General features: G+C 40.5%; 1 protein-coding gene across 2 annotated transcripts in view; it reads right to left on the bottom strand.

Annotated features, from left to right (window-relative positions):
• The window catches only part of lrrk1 (leucine-rich repeat kinase 1), a 57,372-nt gene extending 32,163 nt beyond the window's left edge, over positions 1-25,209 (bottom strand). Inside the window, exons 1-11 of one of the 2 annotated variants that reach the window (XM_029497946.1) lie at positions 25,039-25,207; positions 21,972-22,117; positions 13,562-13,752; positions 8,555-8,726; positions 8,024-8,203; positions 5,521-5,657; positions 4,467-4,693; positions 3,340-3,467; positions 2,489-2,652; positions 1,273-1,410; positions 565-677 (exon numbers count right to left, since the gene is read on the bottom strand). In XM_029497946.1, the coding sequence (XP_029353806.1) occupies positions 565-677; positions 1,273-1,410; positions 2,489-2,652; positions 3,340-3,467; positions 4,467-4,693; positions 5,521-5,657; positions 8,024-8,203; positions 8,555-8,726; positions 13,562-13,752; positions 21,972-22,041 (1,520 nt within the window). In that variant the 5' untranslated portion in view covers positions 22,042-22,117; positions 25,039-25,207. Of the gene's footprint in view, positions 1-564; positions 678-1,272; positions 1,411-2,488; positions 2,653-3,339; positions 3,468-4,466; positions 4,694-5,520; positions 5,658-8,023; positions 8,204-8,554; positions 8,727-13,561; positions 13,753-21,971; positions 22,118-25,038 lie in introns of both variants that reach the window. The other variant, XM_029497947.1, reaches the window with a different exon arrangement.
• Positions 25,210-25,886: the final 677 nt, after the last annotated feature.

Raw genomic sequence — 25,886 nt, forward strand, 5'->3', positions numbered from 1 at the left:
AGACTACAGTTAGTTTCTTTTAGTTTTGCTGCTATAGGCCTCGACTGCTGGAGGCTGCACTGAGCCCTTCCCTCTCCCCCATTCATGTGCATCACAACATTACACGTCTCTACCTTTGGTTCTTCCTGTAGTGTGTTTTGTCCCTCCTGTCCTCTCTCTTCCTGTCCCCATCCTACGGCTGCTGAATCATCTCTGCTGACACTAATCTCATGATAAAATTTCACACTTTGTACCACTGAATTAGTGGGAGTCAGGCACTGCTATAATGGCAAAGCAGCTCACTCTGAAGTTCAAAACTGAGACTTAACACTTGTTTACAACATAAATTAATCTACAGCTTATAAACTGTCGTGTCAATGCCATATATATATTTTTTACTTTTCAATTTACATTCCTTAACTTGAACCTGGGAGTGATACTAGTGTCAGAGTCTATGGATGTTATCAAATTTCACCCCATATCTGGATAGATTATTTTACTGGGATGTTCATTAGACCAGATTTTTACTGTGCTGCATGATGTTATTGAGTACATGTTCACACGTGTACCTGTGTATTGACCTACTTGCCAAGCTGGTTCCTGGAAAGATCGAGGGCCCTGAGTTGAGAGCACTTCCACTTGTTGGGGGCTGGAAGTGTCACAATGTGATTCCCACACAGTCTCAATGAGACCAGAGCCTGGAGAGAGCCAGTGCAAGAGACTGAGAATGACACATCTACTTTTTTCTTTCGTGGCTGAGCTGACCAGTCAAGAGATGAGAACGAAGCTCCAAACAGAATTGCTGGTGCTCTCAGCTAGTAATCATGCTTTAACATTAGCATTAGCTCAAATGTAAGAGAATTCTAAGATGGCTCAAAAGCAGAAATCTGATCTGAAACACAGTGCAGCCAATGAATTCTCCTATGAGAGAATGAAGATGTCTGAGTGCAACTACAATTAACTAACCTGTGGAGGAAAACATGATTTCTAATTGACCATTGAAGCATTGAACACTGTGTGAAACCATCTGTCAAGATGAACCCAGAGTACATAAAGCAGAGTTTTCAGTCTTAAGGTATCCTCCACGTCAAAAAAATATAAATGTAGCTGACGCTGGACAGCAAACATTGTTTGTCTGCAATGTCTCTGGGAGATTTGACTATTACACTGAGCGAGTCTTTTGTCTGCAAACTCTTATCTATAATGTTCGGGTTTAATCGTCTTATTTCTCTTTATCCAAGACATGTTAATGCATACAAATGTGCAGTAAGAGATCCAGATGTTCGCTCCTACCTCCAGTTCAAAAATGTATGAGGGCAGCTCCTTCAGACTGTTGTCAGAGAAGTCCACCTCCTGCAGCTTCGTCCTCCAGAAGATGGAGATCGTATTTGGAAGAGTCTCAATAACGTTGGAAGAAGCTTTGCATTGTTTCTGTAAAACACAAGAGAGCATCCTTGCATTAATATGTGGAATCAATCATTTTAATTCACCTTTTTCCTTTGCCAATTTTATTCAAGTAGAAGTACAGCCTGGGGATGTAGCTCAGTGGTAGAATGCATGCTCTGCATGTAGAGGCCCTGGGTAGGGCTGGATAAATGGGGAGGGTTGTAACAAGAAGGGTATGTGGTATCAAAACTGGAGCCAGATCAATCATGCAAGTCACACAGCTAACTTGCTGTGGTGTTCCCAAATAGGGAAAAAACCGAGAGAGAGAGAGAGAGGGAAAAAAAACAACAAAAAAAACAAAAACAAATAAAAGTATAAAAAATAATTAGCTTCAGATTGATGGAAGCAGATTTAAGTTGGAAATATCTTTCATTATGGCAAGATCTCACATTTTAGAGAGAGAAAGAAAGTCAGAAACACACAGGCTGTTTCAAACACAGCTTCTGTATGTGGTACAGACTCTACCAGGTGAGCTACCACGTCGCCCCACATGCTCACATTAAGGTGCTGCTGTGCCACAGTAGAAATCTAGTTCATGTGGTCTTTCTGTAGTTTCTGGGATCTGGGATCGTTTATACTGATCAGGCATAACATTATGACAAACAGCCTAATATTGTGTCATGATGAAGAGATTATCAGTATTCGTCACTTCGCCTGGTCATAATGTTATGCTATGATCTGGATATTCTCCACTCACAGAGAGTCAATCTGATCTTTGACAGACCACAATCATTCAGTGTTTTTGGAGGGCAGCAGTTTTATTCATGCTTTTCTGTCAGACAGTGCAGACAACAACAATACAGCAATATTAGTTGTTAAAAGCAGGCCGTGTTTCTTTATAACCTGTCTGATGTTTCAAGACAGATTTATGCATTACAGCAGACCACTCCAGAGGTTTCACTGTGTAGATGACAAATAACCTTGAATGCTACACAATAAAAAAAACACTAACAAAAATATCGGTGAAGAAGGCATCGAATAAATAAGCTGAATCCCAGCAACTAATATTCAAATATCAACAGAAACTGACTGGTAGAGTATCAAAATCAGTGTGCTTTCTTACCAGTGGACAAGCCCAGGGGTCAGGAAAACTGCCCAGTTTGTTCCTGGACACATTGAGGAAGCTCATGGATTTCAGACAGTGCATGACTGCAGTGGGCAAACTGGTGAGAGAGTTATTTGACACATCCAGCTCCTCTAGTTTACGAAGACCAATCCAGTTTGTAGCTGCAATTAAAGAACAGGTAGTGAAAAGAAAGCCATTCAGCCAATCACATTAGCTTGAGCCTGTTTTAAAATGGTACATTCGATAAGTATAACGTATAGAATCCTCCATTTAAACCACATACTGTATTTAAATTGTTCACAATATATCCAGACTAAAGACTAAAGACGGCAAACAGAGGTGTGCTGAACTGATCATGTGATGATGTGATGGGGGAGCAGCACTAATTAATAAAAATGATGATCAATGTAATCATAAAAGACTGCATGTACAAATACAAAACATCCTCTGAAATGGGAAGATTTCCTGCTTTTCTTTATTTGCTGTAAATGAAACACATGGGAACCTGTAGCATGCTTTAAATACAAGTCGGCTTTGTTGATATTTATGACACAGCAGCTGATGAAGATGCACGCAAGAAAGAAGAGCTGACTGGGCTGAAGTGTATTATCCACACAAACGGCATTAGGAAGCCAGCATCAACACCATTAATACAAATAACTTGAATATCTGCTTTAAAAGGGATTCAGCTTGGTTTCAGGTTAGGCATATCCACCAGCTGCAAAGCTTCTGAAAGAGCGTTACAGAACTAGTTTTTGGCACCTCACTTGTTAACAGCAGGGGTTGACACACCGAGTGTGACCCTGACAGCTCTTCAACAATCTGACTACAACAGAGGTGGAACGTACTGGCATGGCTGTCAAACAGGACTGTGAGCTGGTTCTTGGCAGCAGCGATTCTCTGGAGGTGGGTCAGATGGAGAAATCCAGCTGGTAAACTGGAGAGCTTGTTCTGACAGAGATTCACCTGCTGTAAGCTGAAGCAGAGGAAAGGGGGGGGGGACAAGCAGGTACATGAACCCTTCGGCATGATAAGGTTCTCTACATCTGATCAAAAACAATGTGCTTAAAGTTTGTGTTCAGGTTATTTGACCTGGGATTGTGTGTCTCATGTTTAGTCGGTGTACAACATGCAGGAGATTGTTGGCATTTCATTAGTATCTAAAAAAAAAAAAAAAAAATGTTTTTTTCTTTTTGCCGATGCCCCTCTGTGCTGTGAGAAAATGTGTTAAATATGTAATCATGCTACTCTTCTCTCTCACACTGTGATTGCCAGAATAAAGAAAAACACTGCAGCCTATAGATGTAGGGCTGAATCCGAGGCAGTGTATCAGTGACTCAGCTCTTTTGCTGCCGACGCATCCAATTCTTTACAGTAAGTCTCTTTGTCGGTTCGTCTGATGTTAAAGAGCAGCTGCAGAATACAACCATGTACAGTCAGCGAAGGAGCACAGACAGTTTGAGAGAAATTGCTCAATTCTTTATAATCTACAGCACGTCCTTTCATTATTAGGCATATCATACATAGTGCCAAATGTAATGACTATTACAGGCTATTTTCCCTATATTATAAATAACCATATAAGTAATAGGGCATAACCAACAACTTAATCATGGTAATTACTCTTCCACTCCTTAGATTTGGCACTTATGGTAAGGTTAAAATTGTTTTGTATTTAACAACAGTGAACACTATCACATTATACCCTGTTTAAAAAGCACTGCCAGTTATGAAATTAAAAACAACTGCATTGTCGAGTTGCAATTTAATTTACTATATCAGACCTAAATAAAATGGTCACTTTATGGTCAGGCAGGTTGGAGGTGGTTTTAAAATGAAATGCATCATGGGTATAGGTATTATTAGATGCTTTGGCTTTGGTTCAGTTAAGTCCTGAAGTCTGGCAGTTAAGTAACCATTCAACATTCAAGTAGTCTGGCATCAGGCCTGATCCAGCTCCTGCTGCCATGTGTACCTGGAACAGATGACCTCTTGGGAGCTAAGAGTAGGCGGCAATTCCTTCAGCAGGTTATTAGAGAGATCCAGAATTTGCAGGTTGATGAGACCCCAAGGCACCACAGAGGGCAGGGCGGCCAGGTTGTTGGAGGAGAGATCCAGGCGGGTGATACGTGAGGAGATATCCATGAACCAATCCAGCTCTAAAAAGGGCAGTTGCAGACCACTCCAACAGACACTGACAGCCTACACACACACACACACACACAGAGAGAGAGCGAGAGTGAGTGAGTGAGTGAGTGAGTGAGTGAGTGAGTGAGTGAGTGAGTGAGTGAGTGAGTGAGTGAGTGAGTGAGTGAGTGAGTGAGTGAGTGAGTGAGTGAGTGAGAGAGAGAGAGAGAGAGAGAGAGAGAGAGAGAGAGAGAGAGAGAGTAAGAGAGAGAGAGGGGTATCTCTCAGCTTAGGCTGCAACAGCACCAAAGAGTCACATTATCAAACCAAAGTATGCAAAATCAGTTTTGCATGCTGCCAGAAAATCACTTTGTCCTGAATCATCAATAGACAGAACAAGTTCCTTCTAATCGTTCTATTTTCTTATTTATGTGGAGAATCATCATTAATGTAATGTACAGGTCTGGACTAGGGGAAGAGGTCAGAGAATCCAGATGTCCCATATTCAAACAAAGATCCTCCTTGCTGTGAAGTGATATTGCAAATTCTACCAGACACTAAATATAAGTTAGAAGGCCAGTCCAAAATATAACTGTTATTTGGTCATTGTGAAGCTCCAGGCAGGACATTCACCAGCTCCTCTGGATGGACCTCTCCTTTTATTATGGTATTTTAATGATAAATTTAGAATGTTATATCCTCTGCTTCTTTACATTTCTTATTATTGCAGCGCTGATTATATCTAGTAATTGAAATTAAAGACATTAAATTGGTTGAATCCCTCTGAGATTGTTGTTCGTTGAGAAATGATGTTGGATATGAATCCTGACGACATTGGTGTCATCTGGCCACCTTGCATTCAGTGGTTTAGAGCATCACCGTGTGATTTCCAGAGTACTAACCTCTTTTACTCTCCGGCTGGGTGTTTCCTCTAGTTTGAGCCTGAGGAGCTGTTTGCTGAAGGCTGGGTGGTCTATCAGGGTGTATGAGGAGAACCCTGCACCGTTCTGCAGCAGGAAGCGAGCAATCTCCTCGTTACCTGCAACACAACACTCCGCACTCACTCTGTCTGTCCGCAGCAAACAGGACAGTGTCTGCTTAGTGGACACTGTGTCAAACTGATAGCGTTGTTTCTTTCAGTCATATTCCACAACTTTAATCATGTTCATTTCTGTAACTATGATGTAACTACTGTAACTATATCCTTATCTGAATTTGCATGACAGCTACAGGACTCCATTGTTACTTCTTTTACAGAGTCAACTTTTCAATTTGCATGTATAAAAATAAACATCACAAGAAAATTTAAATGTGTGTTGAGTCCTAAAAAGACAAAAGAATAAACAAACAAGATTAAACAAAAGAAGAAATATAATTGTTCTATTCTTCCTGGAGAAAGTGCTTCTTCCTATAAGTTATATCACACCAGTCCTTAATAGATGGCGGGTCTGATTGAGCTGTTAATGTTATTATTATTTTTTTTTTTTAATTTGTGATTGGTTTTCTAGTGGCTGCACTTATTTTTCCAAAATGGCACTCACAAACCAAATGGTGCTGAGACTGTGGCTCGATTTAGTTTATGTAGGGAATATAACTAAAGCAGAATATTGCCTGATCTTAAACAATACAAATGTGTAATGCTGCGTTGCTGATGTCAATGCGACATCTAGTGGTTTTGCCAAATGAATTCAATTCAAAATTCCTGCGGCTACCCAGCATCAGGTGTATGTGTATCTTTCTGTTTTTGTGTATCGTTTCAATTCTTCAGATGAAAATAATTACACAGAGTCAAGTTTCCACAAAGAAAGATCTTGCTAAATGCACCTTTATATCATCTGATCAACACAGTTAATACCATAGTGGTGTAAACAGTAAAATCATCATCTGCACCTCACTTTGTTTCTTTATCTGCTTTGTACAAGCTCACAAAATAAAAATGAGGAAATATGAAGAAATAAGGAAGCATTATGCACATAGACCATAGCACTGATGCTTTCTGATGTTTTTGTCCATGCCGTTCAAAGTGACAGTTCATCTCAACCTCAGGAGAGGACATTTTCATAACCCCTGTAGGTTGTGTTAACTTTCACCTCCATTTGTAATCGGTACCTACTGTTATAGAAACCTGTTTCTGTAGCTCACAACTGCATACAATGTATCTCCCCTAGTAGGGAGGCTTGCTTCAAGGTCTATTTTCCTCTAAATGGCACATCATTCCTTTTCTGATTATATTGACAAAAACCCACCACTGGTTATTTGATAACAATCATGAGAAAAATCAAACCCTCTAACTGGACGAACTATAGACCAGCACTTCAAACTTATGACCAACTGGAAATCTCAGACTCCTAACATACTGTGAGAGGTAAAAGACACAGCTGCATGGTGGTTCCTCATTCATGATGACTTCGTAACATCAATTCTAATCAAATGAAAGCACTAACGGTATAAATGTGAAAACGTTTTTTTGCACCGCAGAATGGTAACAAAAGTAAAATGGTCCTAATGCCGTTGTGTCTCACATTATAAACAGCCATTTTACAAAGTAAATTAGAAATGCTACAGGAGGCAGAGAGGAACTGTAATCCAATCAACAGAATACCAACTGTTCTTATTCGTAAAGAAATAGAAGTGATAAACTTCGTAAATATGTGTGCGCTGTCACTGTGTTCTGACCTGGTGTCTTTTTGTGGTTGAAGCAATTTAATGAATTGAAGGAGAAAGATTTATTTAAGAACTGAGAACAACAGACACTGGAACAACATAGATGAGATAAATACAGGTTGCCTTGACCTGTTTTACTCATTTGGTTGAAGCAGAGTTTATTTAACTACTTCCTGTTCTTGGCACCAAAATACCGCAGCCCAGCAGTTTTCACAGCCAAGGAACATGACTTCAACAGAGATTTATTTTTCTGTTAAAGCATATTTGACATCAGATTTGGTTCATTACAGACAGTCTTCAACTGACACGAGGCGATTCCAGGAGAAGCCTCCAAACAAATAACCAATCATCCCACCAGTCAGTGCAGTGGCAGTTTCTTCTTCTACTTCCTCTTCTTCTTCTTCTGCTTCTCCTGCTTTTCTTCCTCTCTCTTCTGTCTCTCTCATATTTTCTATCGCTCATATGTCAGAGTCGTGCCACTTAACACGCTTACACTTACTATTGGCGTGTCAAATACAAACACAGTCAGGGGCTTCCCATTCTACTCATTTCCTTCCTCCTCAGGACACACAGGTGTAATCATTATAAGCTTTGAGTGAACGTTCGGTTGAAAGGAAGGTTCGATAACAAACCTAAATATGGACAGGTTTTGCAGAAAATGCAACTCTAAAACATGGTCTCCATGTCCCTCCCTTCTGCTGTGTATAAAAGATGACGTGATGTGTTTTTGTGTTTCCCCACCTGCTCGTGCAGCAGCGTACAGCGGCAGCCCTGTGACAACAGGAAACTCATCACTGTGGATGGCGCAGTCCCTGGCATCAGCTTCATAGCCATGGACCAGCAGCCGCACCACATCCACATGACCCTGCTGGCAAGATGTGGCCAGCATCCAGTTCAGTAAGTCTCTCCTCAGAAATGGACCTGAGAGGGAGCCAAAGACTTCCCATAACTCAACTCTCACGATTTTCTTATTAAAACAACTTATTATTAGTTTGTGTCCTGAATTTTTACTGTTCAACCCCCTCAGACTTGACACAACTGACATTATACAACTGCTGTCAACAGGCTGAGCAGAGTAAACTACTTCGACAAATATATGATTGTCCTGCCTTCAATTATTGTAAGGTGTAAACGCATTTACTTTTACAGCTTTAACAGTAACATCATGTACATGCAATTAATTGGCTGCCTCAAACACATCCTGTCACGGCTGGAGGACACCATCTGGCCTCTGATGTAAAATTAAATATCATTAATAATTAGCCCTCCTACCAGGTATGGAATCCAGCAGTTCTTTGACTATGTCTGTCTGGCCGTAGTACGCTGCCAGGATGGCTGGGTTGCTGTTGGATAGCTCCTGGGGAACGCTGATATGGGCTTCTTTTAGGAGGTAACGCACACTCTCCAAGTCGCCATGCTGAGCGGCTACGCACAGAAGGTGTACCTGAAACAACACAAGTGCACAATCATAGCATCAGAATCAGCATCAGTGACTGATGAGTACATGAATGATAGTACATGTTAGGGGGATCACTGATGAACAATCCACAGCTGCACCGCCATCCTTGCACACACATTGGTAATAATCACGTTGCGGCTGTCTCAATAAATATTTGTGAAAACAATAAATGGGTGTCCAACAATGAAGTTTTTAATTGTTTTTCAAGCCATGTAATTGTTATTTCAATACAAAAGTTTATTATTCATGTCAGAGAAATAATAGTGTATCTGGCCTATGCAAAAAAAAACAAGGACTCTAATAGCAGTGTACATTATTACTCTGTGCCCTAATTAAGTTTGTATGAAAACAGAATAATGTATTAAATGAAACTAACGTTTTTAATACATTTTTACTCCCATTTATGCAGAAGCCCGGATGCATATTCTGGGATGGTTCATGGTGCTGAAAAATCGTTACCCAGAGTAATAATTCATTCAGTCAGCTTTTTGATGAGGGTTAAGTATGAAGTCAAACTATTACCTTTGACTTAATTTCATGTCACATGTCACAGTGTCATTCATATTGCAAACTATTTTGCGAACATATATATATGAATAATATTTGGGGGTTTTTTTGGTTGTTGTTTTGTTTTCCCCTCACATGAAGGCAAGCCTGAAATTGCTTTTCAGAAAAACAAATAACTTAAATTATCCCTCCAAATCTACTGAACTGTGATTTAGTCCTGGCAGGTAGAGTTCTGTTGAATATCATGAACTTGGTGCAGTTTGGTTATTTTTCATTGCATGTTATCGTGTTCTTTACCTCAATAACAGAGCCAATATCTTGCAACCATAATAATGTAAGAACAATACACTTTAGCATTGAGTTGGCATTGAGTGCAATGACCAGGGAGGTTCAGCTAGGTGGTGTCTTATGAGCTGTTTATTAACCTGTTTTGTCAAGAGCGTTAACCCTGAAGAAGTTTGCAATCCAAGAGGCTGTAAAACAGCCTTCTGAGGAGCACCATTTCAGGGAAAACTTGCCACTACTGTGATTTGGTATCCAAAAATGATAAAAAGAGAAAACTGGGTAAAGGTTATGTGGTTAGCATGCTAACTTCAGTCGAAAAAAATAAAAAAATTAAATAAACAAAAGTGGAAGCACTACTATTTTTGGATTAACTTTTGGATGGAAGCAAAAGTGGTATCTTTCCACCACTGGAAAAAACTTTTGAGGACTGGTTTTTCAGGTTAAACACAGAACAGAATACACTTCTTCCTTTAACACTTAATTGTCACAGAAGTAGCATTCATTGTGCAATATTTTCTATTTCCTCTAAATGAGTCGTCACATTTAACATACAAATGATGTAAAGGCAGACTGGAGGAAAGCAGAATTTGAAAATGCGTCTGCAGACATTTCTCGACTGACAGAAAGAGAAATGGTCCAGAGGGCAGCATGATGGAGAGCCAGTGCAGCCTCTCGCTCTTCACTGCTCAACCATCTCCATCTCATTGTTGATTATTAGTATTCATTCATTCATTTTCTACTGCTTATCTGTTTCCAAACCCAGCTCATATTGGGCGAGGGCAGGGTTCACTGTTGTGCGTGGTACAGTCTGTCAGTCATATGATAACCACACTCTACTGTCAATGATCATCTCTAACCAGCAAATGTTTTACTTTAAGAATCACTTCAGTGATCCATCAAATTCATCAAATACTGCAGTTATCGGTTAATCAATAAATCCAACACAGTTCTTTTGGTTTATAAACTTGACTTTTTATGACAAAATCAGTTACACTGCACCATATTTAAGTTAGTTACACTTACCATATTTAGTGACACTGCAAGTCTATTTGTCGATTTACGTAGAACCAGTCTCAGTCTCATGATTTGAGCTTGTGTTCTTTGTATTCATCTTTACATCCTTCCCTGGAGGACTAGAGCTTATTAACAGCTCAGTTGGTTACACTGGCAGAGGCAGAAGTAAGTCATGTCCCTGGTGACACTTAGGAAGGATTCTCTGGTAAATGTATTATAACACACTGCTAAGTAATGACACTATCACCACAAACAAGCCAGAAAAAGAAAAGCATTTCAGAGGAATCAGTCTCCACACCTTACTGAGTACAATAGCCAAGTTTCAGCAGAGACTGAAGTCGTTGAAACTACAAGACAATCCCTTGAACAGTAGCATATTGTATGTTCTTCAGGCTTGGAGCTTCAACACTTTCAGTTTGCAATACATTAATGGTTTCAATATTAAAGAGCCAAGTCTCTGCTTTAACTTTAGTAGTTTGCATCACTACAAAGGGTGCAATATAAAGTTTTATTTTTGTGGCGGCACAGTGGCAGAGGGACTCCCTGATAGCAAATATGGACTGGTGCTGGAAATAACAAAAAGCCATTTGAAGTCATCATTGTACAGCCAGACATAAAAAGCAAATTTGTATTATGACCAGCTACAGTGTTAAAATACTTACCTTCTCTATAATAAAACGAGACACAAGTGAAGGGGCCTGAATGCTTTCTGAATCCCCAGCTTTATCTCTTTCTTTATTACCATCTTTATATTCCACACAATGAAAGTGTCTCCTGCAGAAGCCTCTTTCCATTTGTTAAGCTGTTGGTGTGTTACTGTGTTTACAGCTGACCCAGATGCTGAAACTTCCTGGGGCTAAAACATGGTCCAAAGGCCTTTTAACACATAATTTAGTTGTAAAGGTTCAGAAGTCGTTGATCACTTGTTTACTAAATGTTTTGTTCTGTGTATTATTTCAATATAAACTAGCTCAGCGTTGACTGAGCATCAAGGACTGAAAGAGAAAGAGTTGTCAAATTTAGAGCATGTGTGCCAATATGATAATGAGGCTAAAAAAAAGCTGTAATGTGTGACATTGAAAGCTGGAGGCATTATATGTGAAAATGTTTAACCTGCAGGGTATATCTATATTGTTATAAAGCTATTGAACTCAATCATGAGACTTAGCACCAGGTAGTATTCATGACTTCGCTTCAGATTAAATCTAACTATACTTTTAAATATGATGAACAAAAAAGTGCAACCACCCAAACATGATGTCTGAAATGAAGCTCGGTTTCTCAAATAAAAATGAATCAACAATTTTATAGCTGTGTTACGGGTCCACAAACACAGGTGGAGTCAGTCCTGTTAGTGGTCATACTGAGGCCAGTGAATCATAATGTACATTTTTATTGCTTTAATTAAATAAACTTCAACAGCATGATCATGCTATTTAACACTTAGTGTGATGGTCCTGTTCCAGTCACTATGGGGGAATATGTGAATATCCCAGCCATGCAATGCAACACAAAACTTGGTGAGAGAAGTGTTACTGAGAGCAGTCATATCGCCAATGTTTGCACACACAATTAAGTACACTTGCGTGTGAGAACTATTATAGCGATTATTAAACACCATAATCTAATCTGTTAAACGCTGAGCAAGATGAGTGACATTTCAGCAGTGATGGTAAAAATTATTCAGACTTTGTCAAGTTGTTGTTAAGCAGCCTTTTTTTAAATGTCTTGTTTATTTTGTTTACATTTTTATGAACAGCCACTGCTGAATGTTAGATTTTAATATCTTCATTGGCAGATACACAGACCATTCATCCAATACTGACTATCACTCCAGTGATCAGACCGATAATGGACATTCACTGAACAACTGAATTGAGGGCTTAGATACCGGGACTTCGATTACGCTTAAAGCCTTATTATTTTGTCTACACCAGTTCTGGGACATGTTCTAACTTCTATCATTTTGCCTTCAACTGCCTCCATCTGGAATGTGCAACCGATCAAATAGCTATGTGGGTGGGCATCACTCCAACTATAGAGCTGTGACTAAAAGTCAGGGAGAGTCAGCAATATCAAAGCAGGAATAGCACATTTTAAAATATAGACCTATTTTTATTTTAATCAGTTAAAATAAAAAAAATCATATTACTAATCAGGAAAGCACGGCAGCATGGCGCTGCTGCCTCACAGCGAGAAAGTCATGGGTTTGATTACCAGGCCTGCGGCCTTTCTGTGAGGAGTTTGCATGTTCTCCCTGTGCTTGTGTGGACTTCCTGGAGGTACTGCACGTCCAAAGACATGCATGTCTAGATTGATGGGTGACTCTAAACTGTCTGTAGGTCTGCGTGTGAGTGTGAGTGGTTGTTGGTCCCTGTCTGTCTCTGAGTGCTGGCCCTGTGATGGACTGCTGACCTGTCCAGGGTGAACCCTGTCCTCGTCCAGAGTGAGCTGGGATTGGCTCCAGCACCCCGCGACCCAGAAACGGATAAGCAGTAGAAGATGAATGATAAATGAATATTACTAATCAGATGCAGGAAAGGTCCCGATCTGTAGCTGTTCACATCTGTGACAGGTGTGTTACTCTTCAAATGCAGTAATTGTTATCTACTCCTGCAAAGTATTCATTATTATTGTATCCCTTGCATAGAATGTGACCTGACAAGAGAAGCGTTCGCTGCACTTCATCCTGGCCTTTTTATGACAGGTATCTGCAGATATTCCAGCCTTTCCCCTCTTTGTTTGTTGTACATACATCTACTGAGGGCTTTAAGAAGGGGTCACACCTCACTCCTTGCTACAAAGTTCTGAGCTCTGTGTGACTGAGTGTCCCTTGTTGCACGATATGCAATAAACAGAGACCAGGACACCAAAGTCTCCTCGTGTTATTCTCACCAGAAGAGTTTTGTGGTTTTGCCTCCACCACACATCTCACATAACACATATTGCTTCAGTGATGAGCAGACAGCCAGTGCTGCTGCCAGAGTGACTGGGGTCGTGTCACATGTACTCACCCCATCAATGTGCGGCGTCCCTGTGCTGCAGTCCACACAGCAGGCCTGCTGGATCAGCTCCTTGGCAGCCCCCTCTTCTCCTTCTTCATATGCTGCCTGGATGTTCTCCAGCGTTAGAGAAGGGATGAGCACAGAGCCATGCCCCATGCCATCCACCAGTGACACCTTGCCTCCCATTTCCTCCCCAGGGCCTGGTAACACAGAGGACAGATCCAAAGGGAAACACAACGGTCACATGGCAGTTTGAAAGAACATTTGTGAGGAAGCACTGGAACTTACTGCATGGCAGCTAACTGCAGGTTGAACCGTATTACTGTAGTCCAGTTAGCAGCCCAGAACTAGGTCATCTTATTAAAGAATGCTCTTATGGAGCGAGCAGAAGTACATGTGGATTAACACACAGAGTGAAATAGTACCAGCCTCTGGCGGCATGAGGAATAACACCAGACACTGAACCCACTTCACACAGACATATTGTTATTTAAAAAGGTAAATACTATTACAGACCCTCTCTGTATCTAAATATGGAAAATGAGACTTCCCATCCAGATTTGTGGTGGTTTTATAATATTTTTGTGACTGCTATTCAGCCATGTTCCAACCATGGTAGCACCTTACCACCCTTCAGATTGATATGCAATACAATTACATTGACAAAGCAATGTAATTGTGCAAAATATGTTGATAATTGAATGTGAATTAATAAACATAAACACTGTTTTCTGCTACAAATGGACCAACTTCAAACAGAGCATTAGAGTGACTTCAAGTAAGCAGTGAACCTAATTCAGAGCTCTGTGTGGTAACAACCACCCACAGGACCTCTTCTTATCATACTTAAATTCAAATCATGGCTTTGACGAGCTTCTTTTGACCTTCATTTGACTAAATTAAACGATAATAAGCTTAGATAACTTATTTTAAATATTTCTAAAAAAAAACAAAAACAAATAAACAAACAAACAAAAAAAAAAAAAAACTACTTAAAACAACTGCCAACCACCGTGATGTCTTTGTTTTTCAAACCAGCGGGAAAGGATGGAGCTGAGGATGGGACCTGCTCTGCACTCTATCACCATACCCTGCTTTCCTGTGAGTAAATCAAATCTTAATCCAAGTTATCATATGGACAAATATTTCTTCTCAATGAACAATGACGATTTCCCACAAGACATGTGGATTGGACAGAATTCTTCCTCTCTCATTCTTGATTATTTACAACTATGAAACTTTCTGTGCTATAAACAGATCAATGTGTCAGGCATCAGCGCACTTCCTCAGGTTAAATGAGTCCTGCGCCAACGGCAGTCCAACCACAGTGAGTGGTTTTTCAACTGTAAAACATAAATGTTGCACAGAATGAATCAGTTTCAGTTAAGCTGGCTTTTTTTTTTTTTTTTTTTAATGGATGCTTCTGTAAATCTCTCGGTAAATGAAGCCTCTGCTCACAAATAAAGAGCTTTATTGTCTTCATGTTTGTCAGAGTGGTTATTAGTTTCTCCAACAAATGGTTTTGTTTCTTTTTTTAGCCTCGTCTGAGATGCTGGTCCCCGCTTTGAGCAGTCAAGCAAGGTTTCTATGAATAATTAAGACCCATGGAGTCTGACTGGCCTGTCGAGGTTATATGAGAAAGGCTGAGGCAGTGAAACCATTAGCCCCACATTTGCCTTCCATCCACCATCAATACTCACCTTTCACAGCTTTTCCCGACCTGTCTGGGAAAGCTGAAAGAAGACTTGAGGATGAGGCTGCCAACATCTCCTCCATTACACAATTTCCCCTTTCACTTGTGCCTCAGATGCAGAGATCAAAGGAAATATACAATCTGACTTCTGCTACATGAACAAGCAAAAGCAGCAACTAAACACAAGCGCGATAAGCAAGTAATGTAAGAGAAGAGGAGCTCAGGAAAGAAGAGGAGGCGGCTTTGTTTTTGAGACAAATGTCAAGGAATTGAGGATGATCAGTTCACACAGAGAAATGAAACAGGATCATTTTACAGAAACCACACAGACATGAAACCCTCTGGTCAAGACCCATTAACCAGCAAAGGATCAATTAACCAAAACACTTTCTACCTCGATCTCAATCTATTATTTATTCATCTCATCTATTTCAGGATATCTGCTGGCAAAAAGAACAATATGATACCAGTCCTGTGTTTTTCCCAAATTTAAAATCTGTTAACAAAACCAGGTGGAGCGCATCTAAACTCTAAAACCTGATATGATGTAACATGAAGCCAGAAGTTGTTGTTGTACTAAAACTTGAGCAGCTGACCTGCTTTAGAGAACAAATGCGGATGGCATTTCCTGAATCAGACAAAATAACCAGGTACAAGCAGGTTTTTTGAAACGCAGGTAAACCCAAGAATAACAGACAATATGACAGATGTGTCATATCTCCTGCCATTCCCAGGTTGGATCTCCAGTAAAAGAGCTTGAGTCTCTGTCAGAAGCTTTGTTCTGAAAGTTATAGCTGAGCTTCAGCTCACTCTCAAATGAAGGTAGAACTACGGCCTTTCCGGTTTAACAGCACAGCACTGGACAAATTTGTGGACAGGTTTGTGTCTGTGTCAGTGACAATCCAGCCAGAGAAGAGGCTAAAAACAGCATGTTCACCCAGGTGTTTTGTGATACAATAAATCAATGCCTTCCCAGAGTCATGTAAACTGGAGCCAAACACTGATTGAAGCCTTTCCTATTGTTGAAAGTAGTCAGGCAGCAGGTCTTAGTGGGGTTTTTGGACAGTGAAAAAGGGGCTTGCGTGACATTATTACACTTTCATTTTACAAAGAATTAACAGCATCAGTGCAAATCAAGCAAATAGCTTCTTTAATGAATGCAGCCGCAAATCAGTATACATACATGTCTCACCTATTTGTAATAAGAGTTCACAAGAAATTACTGAAATCGAATTATCATTTAACTAATTCATTAAATGAGGGTAGCACGGCAGAAAGGTGTATAGTGCAAACATCTAAAACCAATCCCGCCTGTTAATTGGTTACTCTAAATTGTCCATAGGTCTGTGTCCAAGTGTGTGTGGTTGTTTGCCTCTTGTCTGTCTCTGTATATTGATTCTACAACAGACCGGCGACGTCTCAAGGGTGTAACCCTCCCTCTCCCAGTGTGAGCTGGGACTGGCCCCGGCACCCCCTGTGACCGGGAAATGGATAAGTGGTTGAAGATAAATGAATGAATGAATGAATAATTTATTAATCCATCATTTGGTGTAAATGGTTCTCAGTTTGTCCATAAATATGAATATGAATTATGTGCCTTCATTTGTTTTAATATGAATTCTATTTTAAGATATGGATTTAGTCAAATTAAACACTTTGCATTTTTTTAACAATAAAAACAATCTATTAACACTTTCTTTAAAGCATTCTTACTGAACAGCTTTGTTTATATTGCAACATACTTCATAACTTTGGCCAGTAGGAAATAATTCAGATATTAATATGAACTTCCAAGAACCCCTACCAAAATGAGTTTGCCAAGTTTATGAAACCTTGTCCTATAAGCTATAATGCTTTGGTGATTAAAACAATGTTCACCTTTTATTTGCATTCAGCCGTCATATGCAAACTACAGCATAAACTGATGATCTTATTTTTGTATGAAGAGATTGTAACAGAAGAGCTTCAGCCACGATAAAGAAAATGGAAATTGTTCAGAAATGATTGGAATACAGAAAAAACAATATAAACACATGCTGCTAGGGCAGGGACGTGTCTGAGGGTTGATGGCACCCTATGTCGGACCCTCGAGGTTTTCTGCAAGAAATACAAGCAGGTCTACATTATCTGGATTCAAAGTTGCCCTTTCACATGTAACTGTGTTGCCACCTGTGCTAAAAACACTCTCAGAGGTGGATCTCGAGGCCTGAATACACCAGTGTTACGTAGCCAGTTGGCTGAGCATGGTGAAGTTCCTTTGACAGAATTTCCACCAATCCAGAGGCTTCCAGTCATTGTCAGCATCTGGAGCCAGAAGGTAGTTGCTGGTCGGCACCGTTATGCCAGATTCAGCAGCATACTGCGACTTAAAGTTCGTCTGATCTTCCATCACCGAAGCACTTCCACTCGACTGAATGGGTCTTTTCTCTGCTATCAACCGTTTTGTCTGATTTATTGTCACTTGTGGAAGCTCTTTGTAAAAATTGATTAATCAGAAGTCAACCGACATGACAAGGAGAGCCTTTCTTAAAAAATATAATACATTATCATTTTTTATTTCATAAAGATCGTCTGGGTTTTTGTCAACTATTTAAGCCTCAGAAGCATACTGAGTCCTCAGGCCTTAACTGATTTAATAGAGTGGTAACTCTATGGTATGATAACCTAAAATTAATTGACTAAAGATATGAATACCGAACAAGTTGAGATAGATGACCACACACTCTGAGTCAGGTTCTGCTCAAATGTTCTGCCTCTGAAAAGAAAGTTGCTCCTTGCAATTTTGATTGAGCGCTTGATGGGAACATGATAAAGAGACAGTCTAGACCTGCTCTGTTTGAAAAGTGGTTGACCTGAATATTAAGGTGAATATCTACCAATTAGCATATTCAAAAACAGATCATCCATAAATGGCAGCTGTGGGTAACAGAGGAATTTGAAGCAGATCTGAAAGATGCAGACATGTGCCTGTACATATCTGCTTGACAGAAAGACAAAGTAAAATAAAGAAATAAGTTAGTAGGACGCCCCAGAAATAGTCAAACTTTCAGCTGTACAGTATCTGTAGGATACAGTTTTAAAGTTGAGCTGATTTTGATTGCAGTTGCATTTAATGAAACGACCAACATGAATGGGCAGGGATTCACCAATGCTGCCTGTGACAGTGAGAAGCTCTCAGGGGAATTTCCACTTTGATCCACCAAAAATACTTTGACTTTCACTTTCCCTCAGTCAGTTATGGACCACAAGACAGAACCAGTTTCACATCCACTGTGGACACTGCTCAGTCCTAAAACCATGCAGCGGTTGGAACATAATTTCCATCAAGTCTGCCACACTATAGCTTTGACGCCTAATGAACTTGAAACATTTGTCTGCTGCACAGGAGACTTTGTCTCCAGATGAATTACTGGTTGTGGTCATTAGACTCCACCTGTGGTGTATGTATAAAAGTATGTAAAAATGGATGTAAGCCCTGTGGCTGTGAAGTGGAGCAAATGCTTCAATCCTTTTCCAAATACAGTTTCTTTGGGTAAAAAACAAACAAACAAAAAAAAAAAAACAACAATCTGATGGCAACATTCACGGAATATTTAAAACGACAGTTCACAAGCCATGAGCCCACTGGTGATTCAGTGATACTAAAGGTCCACAGACAACCACAACAAAGGGTTCCTCTTTTTATGAGACAGTGCAGTCCAGGAGGAATCACTCTAATAGAAAGAAAAATGCATACTTTTGATATATATGTAACTATTAGCGTCAAAGGTATTGGTGGAAGAATGTTTAATTTCTGCACTTCTTTCAAACAACCTCCAATAGCATCCACTCTGCATGTGCTCGTGTTCATGTCAGGTTACTGCCAATGCTATATATATTATAATAAACTAGCGTGTACTGACAGCAGAAAGGTACGACAAGATCCTGCTATTAAAAACAGTGGAGTGGGCCGATCCAATGGCAGGATGGTTCAAGCACACTAAACAGTAGGTGATCCTAGCTGACCGGCAAATAACAAAACACAGTCACCAGTCAGGAAAAGCCCATGGCCACCATAACCTTTATGATGTTTGAAACCCACACAGATAAAACAGGAACAACGCACCCAACTTGGCAAATGGCTTCAGACAACGGATTGGTCTCTATATTTGTCCTGTTAGATCTTAGTGCTGGATATGAGACTGTAATGTAAAATTGGGATTGAAAGAACCACACTAAGTTGTTGTACTTGGCCCTGAGCATCTTAAACAGACATTATCTGATCTTGTAATCACTCTGGATGGCATTACCTTGGCATCCAGTTCCACTGTAAGGAATCATGGGAGTTATTATTTATTTTTTTTTAAACAGGAAATGCTCCTTTGTCCCGCACATGAAACAAGTCTCTAAGATGGACTTCTCCCACCTGCACTACACTGCAAACATCAGAAACATCCTGTCTCAAGCAAATGCCGAGATCTAAGTTGATCTTGAAACATGATACAGGTTGTTAGTGGGATGGAATAATGCCTGTATCCACGGGAATCAATATTTGTCCCTATTATTTTCTGCTGTTACTAAAAAAAAAAAAACCCAAGAAACAAAAAACTTTACTTTGGATGGGAAATGCAGAGTCACAATTCCTGCCTGGGGTCTGACACCAGGCAGTGGTATCTCCATCCTAGCCTGGACACCTTTTTCTCTATCTATCAGTTTCTTTATAAAGTGAGTAATGTCTTTACAGAGCTGAAAAGCGACTGAGGCAAGATGAGGAACATATCACACAAAATCCTCCACTATGAAGCAGTGATTTACAGCCACAAGAGCACGGCAGAATTGTATTCATCAAAACCGGGTTAAGGGATTCTCACGAACAGCCGCTTCTGCATTAATGACCTGCACAGAACAGAAGTCATTAGAGCTGTCTCAGAACACACTGGATCATCCAGATATGGTGTCAGTAAACTGCTGACATCATATCTGTCTATTTACCAAAGCTCAGTGCAGAGTAGATTTAAGGCTCAGTCAGTCCTACATGTGCAGCATATAAACAAGGCTCCAGTCATCATTTAGCTCTGCCCCTCTGCTTCTCTCTCTCCTACAAACCTGCTTACGGTGTCACAGCGAATCCCCCTCTTCCTCTTGCCATCACCACATCTAAAGCTGATTGTTCCCTTTTCATGGCTTCCGTTCAGCTGCTGAGTGGCTTCTCTCCAGCATCCTCACGCATCCTGGATGATCTCCCTCCTCTCTGACCCTCTGACTAGCTGAAAAGCGAGGGAGGACGGGGGAAGCAGGGAAAGGGAGGTAGAGTAACAGGAGGAGGGGCGGGGTAGCTGGGAGAAGGAGCGGGGAATGATGCGCCTTTGTTCAAGAGCCACGCCAGACTCTGAGGTTCCTGCCTCTTTCTCCCTCACTGTCCCTGATTTGATCAATCACTCCTTCCTGTGGCGCCGTTATTAGACTCATTCACAGCTGGCAGGTCCAGAGGAATGTCAACAAACACTTGTTTTGTCAGATCCAAAAGGCAAAAAACCAAAGATAGCAGATAATAGAAAACAGATATAGATCCAAGCCACTGCAAACAATCAACTAACGTGAGTGAGAATCATTCGCGGTCTAAAACCCATTTATAATGTCTTCTCATTCTCCCCGTCTATCCATCTGTATATCGAGTAGGAAAGCAACCATTTTTTCCATTATTAATGACAGCTGTTAATCTCAATGAACTGTTGCTCTCCAACATGTGGGAAGTAGTAAAAAAGTATGGACCGTGTCTAAAACCAATCATCTGGTAATGTCCAACATTATAAAGTGAGTAGAAGGCCGCAGAAAAATAAACTCAGGCAGCCCGAGTACAGGGAGGGAACCTACACAAGCACACACATACAGAATGCTGATTCCAAAAAGAAAAGTGCCAGGCCTGGGAATCAAACACAGAACTTTCTTGCTATAAGGCAATTGTTGGTTTCTTTGATTACAAGTGATGAGATTGTTGCATTGATGGAGTCTGAAGGCTTGATTATGTTCCTGTAAGTCTCTGACTCTCACTATGTTTTTAAGATGAAGGTAAGGGTAAAACGCATCAAGACATAACATTACTAATGAATCTACAGACACTCTGTCCTTCAACTCTGTCCAGATGGAACTCCAGCAATAAAAATTGTTATTTTAGTTCTATGTTTAGTTTTTTTGCTTTTGTTTTTTATTATGAAAAGAAAACAAACAAACAAACAATAACATTTGACTACAATAAATAATAACAATATAATTTCTCTACATTGTTCCATCCAGGTGGTCACAGGCAGAAAGCAAACTGAACCAACCAAAAAGTTGGATCTTCATTTCTCATGCAGTCAGGAAGTTAAAAAAATGTAATATAATGGCAGCAGCTTCCTTTTTGCTGCTGCAAAAAGCCTCCAGTAATCAAATGTACTCCTCTACCTGCCACTTTAATTTGTCACTGTCAACTGTAGTCATTTAGTACTTGACTTTACAACAATATGTTAATGTTGAAGGGTTAATGAGACCAAAAATAAAAGTAACAGCCGCATAGCAGCAAAAAGCCCAGTCACTGTCAACAATCACAGTTTCAGTTCTGTTTTCGCTTAAGACTAAGGGGAGTTGCAGTCACTCCACGAACAAATATATCTCCATTTACTGCCACGTCCTTCCTGCTTCTGCCTGAAACAGGGCCATGTGCAGCACATGAGAGGTGGATGAGGTGCAGGCAGGTGGATCACTCACCGTTTTGTTGCTCCATCTCTTTCTGAGGGTCTGCAGGGTCCTGGGGAAGGTTGACAGACCAGTAAGACATTTCTACTGGTCACCCAGTGAAGCACTACCAGAGCTCGGTTCCTTCACATACAGGAGGCATGTATTCAGATATCAGCCTGCAAACAGATAAACCAGCACTGATGAAGAACAAACACAAACCATCGTAACATAGACACAGATTGGCTTTACAGCCCAAATGGTAAAATATTTATTTAAAAGTTGTTGCACTGTTTTATTGATTTTTTTTTTACACTTGTGGACATAATAGGAGTAAAATGTTTTCCTGGTAGCAGAGGACGTGATAAGACCAACTCTGAATTCAACTAATTCATTCCTCATGTATGAGAAGCACTGTGATCTCATCTACTTTATTCCCGACTCAGTGATCTGGCATTTGACAAAATGATAGCTGAGATTCACATTACAGGGAAACACAACAAAGCCCGACCAGCAGTTGAAAGAGTACCAAATTAAATTTCAAATGAAATGACAATGGCAGAAAAATAGAAATTCAATAATAATAAATTACCAGCAGACTCAATTGGGAATAATGAATTTTGTGGAATAGTCATATTTGCAAAATACTAAGACAACACAATAAGTGTGGACATGAACTGTCTGACAACACTGCACCACTTAGCAACAGAGAACACACAATTTTCACCAGGGACAGAGAAATAAAACAGCTTCATGGCAATCTGTCTGAATCCAAGTGACCTCAACCTGCAGCTGCAGGTACGGCAGGTATGTAGCAGGCTCTGGGCTGAGTTAGCTACCCTATGACAGATGAGTTTATTAATATTATCATCATCATCATTATTATTCCACTGAGTGAATTAAATGGAAGTTTTAACTATAAAATTGGCATTATAATGGAGTTGTATTCCTTGCTCAGGAGTTTTTACTTTTGTGTCAAATGTTGGTCTCAGCAGCTTTGTGAAGAGGAAACTGTCTGTATGAAGTTAAAATGCTTCGCGATTCTGAGCTTTAGTTTCTTGTTTTTGCTGCAGTCTGGCCTTCCTGTTTGTGAATTTGACCAGTGGCTTTCTGTCTTAATTCAGCCCTCTGATGTATTGTCCTGAGGTCTTCTCCTGTTTATTGAAAATAAAACATGTCCACCTACATCATGGAGAACATTCCTGCCTTCCCGTGCAGACATACGCTACTCTTTCTTCCCCATCCAAAAGATTTTCCAGACAAGACATAAGGCAGTTTGTTTGGTTTTTTTTTTTGCCTTTTTAAGTCTTCCCATGCATACCCCCATTTTCTGAATATTTTCAGAATATTATAAGTTGTTGTTGTTACCTCCTTTACTTGCATGCCGAGTTCTTTGCTTTACTGAATGCCAGACAAATCCATCTGAAACTGAATGTCATCTCATCGGTTAGCTCCAAGTGCAGTTCGCTTAAAACCTGGATTTTGGGTACATTGTGTTAGCTGGGCTTTATCTCACACTCTTGGGTGTTGAAGAGGTGGCAGGGGGCCACTCTCATAATGTAGGCAGCCTCATTTTCATTTAGAGGATGTTAAGTAAATGTGTGTCTGGTACGTGCAGTTTCTAAGACCAAAAGTTATTGGATGATAAGACTTACTGTCATGTTCTGGCTCAGTGTGATATTAGCAAATGCAAACCAGGTTGAAAAGTTAACAGAACCATGATCCGAAGAAAGATTTGTAATTTTCTTAATGAACAAGCAGCAAACCCACTATGCCATGCCAACAAGGAAGAGTCAACAGAGAAATTTTTGTGTAAAAAAAAATATATATATATATAAAAGAAATAAATTATTACAAGCAGGTCTGTAACATGTATTGTATGTCATATTATTATCGAAGCCACGTTTCCACTGGTCAAACCACAAGGGCTCCACAGCTACACAAAGCTCCAGCCAGCAAGAGTGGGCTGAGGCCCCAAAATAACACACAATCACCAATCAAAGCGTCACACACGTAGGCTCCAGGAGCTCCAACCTGAACTCCTTGGATCAGCTGAGAGTCTGTACAAGCAGCTCACACTTTTCATAGAATATGGGGTTTTCGTTTACATGTTTTTTTTTTTAAACACGTCTTAAACATGTCATTCTTCTCTCAGTATCTCCTCATTTAAATGTGTCATCCTTCTCTCAGTGCCTCGTCATTTAAATGTGCCATCCTTCTCTCAGTTTCTGCCACTAACCTGAGCCACAACATATCATTCAGCGCTGATGCAAATTCACTCAAATTATAGCTGTGGCACTTGAATGTAGTTATTGTAATTTTCCTTATAGGCCCAGTCTGGACCGTGGCCACTTCACTTCAGCAGGAGATTGAGCATCATTTGGTTCCTGCCACATCAGCACATTCACAGTCTCTGGTGAATATTCATTCTCAAAAGAAAAAAAACAAAACAAAACAAATGCCATCAACAAAAGTGGGTCATTCAGAAAATACGACAGTCAATTTTTATTGGACGAGTTCACGACGGCTGGAACAGAAGTCCAATATAAAAATGTCACAGCCTGGTGTGCCAACACGAGGGCGAGGCATGACAGCCTGGTGGGCGAAGAGCTGACCTGAGCCACTGAGCCTCCAGTGACAGTCGGATCGTTTCCACTTCTGCAACGATCCATTCATTTCTAAGATTCTGCTGTCTAATGAACGGGGCTTTTCTTCGCCTGGAGGTCCATGTCAGTACAGCAGACAGCATGATGGCGAGCGGGATAGCAATTTAATTTTTATTTATTTAATAAATAAAAACTGTGATTCTTTCTGGGGTTTTTTTTCTGATGCATGAATAACAAGACAGCGTCGTGAATCTGCTGGTCTGTAGTTACATTTGGATTACTGTGCACAGTTTGGGGAATCTGTAATGGTTTAATGGATTGGTTTTGTTTGTTTGTTTGTTTTTTTCTTTAACAACAGTTAGAAGAAGTTAGAAACTGTGAACACACCGGTAGTCCTCAAAACTGCAGCAAAAACACACGAGAAAATACCACAACACCGAAACGACACCTGTCATTATTATTATTATTATTATTATTATTATTAGTCCACTCACCGCGTGCAGGAGAGCCAGCAGTCATCACGAGACGGTTAGAAAGCCGTGGTCGTCGGCGGCGGACACACACATTACTGTGTTACTGTGTGACACCCACATTTCACTCCACTTCCTGATTCCACGATGCAAACTTTCCAATCCAGGCGCACGCTGCGTAAAGTCAGCGCAGATCCACACCGACCAATGACCCCCCCCCCCCTTCCTCCAGGAAATAACCGGACAGTGTGCACCGACGTCAGGCCGACACAGGCGACGAGCTTCAGCCTTTCTCTGTCCGCTGGGCGAGCCGTAAATCAAAGCAGAGTAACCGCAGCGCCGCCGGACGAAGTGGCGCTTGCTCGGAGCGGTGCAGGTGCTAACTGGCTAATTCTTCGTCCCTCTTCGGCTCTCATTGTAACTTTTCCTGCGGGCCGCTGCCGACACGGTTCGGTTGGAGAAACTCGGCTCGACTCGGCTCGACTCGGTTCTTGCTCTCACGCTTCGCGATTCGTCACGTCCCAGACTGAGTGCGGAGGGACAAACCTTTATTCATCATCGCTGTGAAGTGCTCTGTGAGCTGCTTTCTTCTGTTTGTTTTGTTTTCTTTTTTAAACATAAAGAGCTGCTGAATAGCTCCATTTTGGACAATTTACTGTTTTTAGCTCTCAATCTCACTTAAAAATTCTGCCGGTTGCTGTAAATAATAATGTATGCGACTTCAGTCCTCATTACAAACCTGCCCTTGTAAAAAAATAAAAATAATAAAACATTGGCATCAGACAAAACACATAGGCCTGTTCTTCACCGCTCCCCCAAATCCCACAAAATGTTAAATATATCCTATACACTGAGTGAAAGAGTGACATATT

The sequence above is a fragment of the Echeneis naucrates genome, chromosome 3 (genome assembly GCF_900963305.1).
Source record: "Echeneis naucrates chromosome 3, fEcheNa1.1, whole genome shotgun sequence".
Classification (NCBI taxonomy): domain Eukaryota; kingdom Metazoa; phylum Chordata; class Actinopteri; order Carangiformes; family Echeneidae; genus Echeneis; species Echeneis naucrates.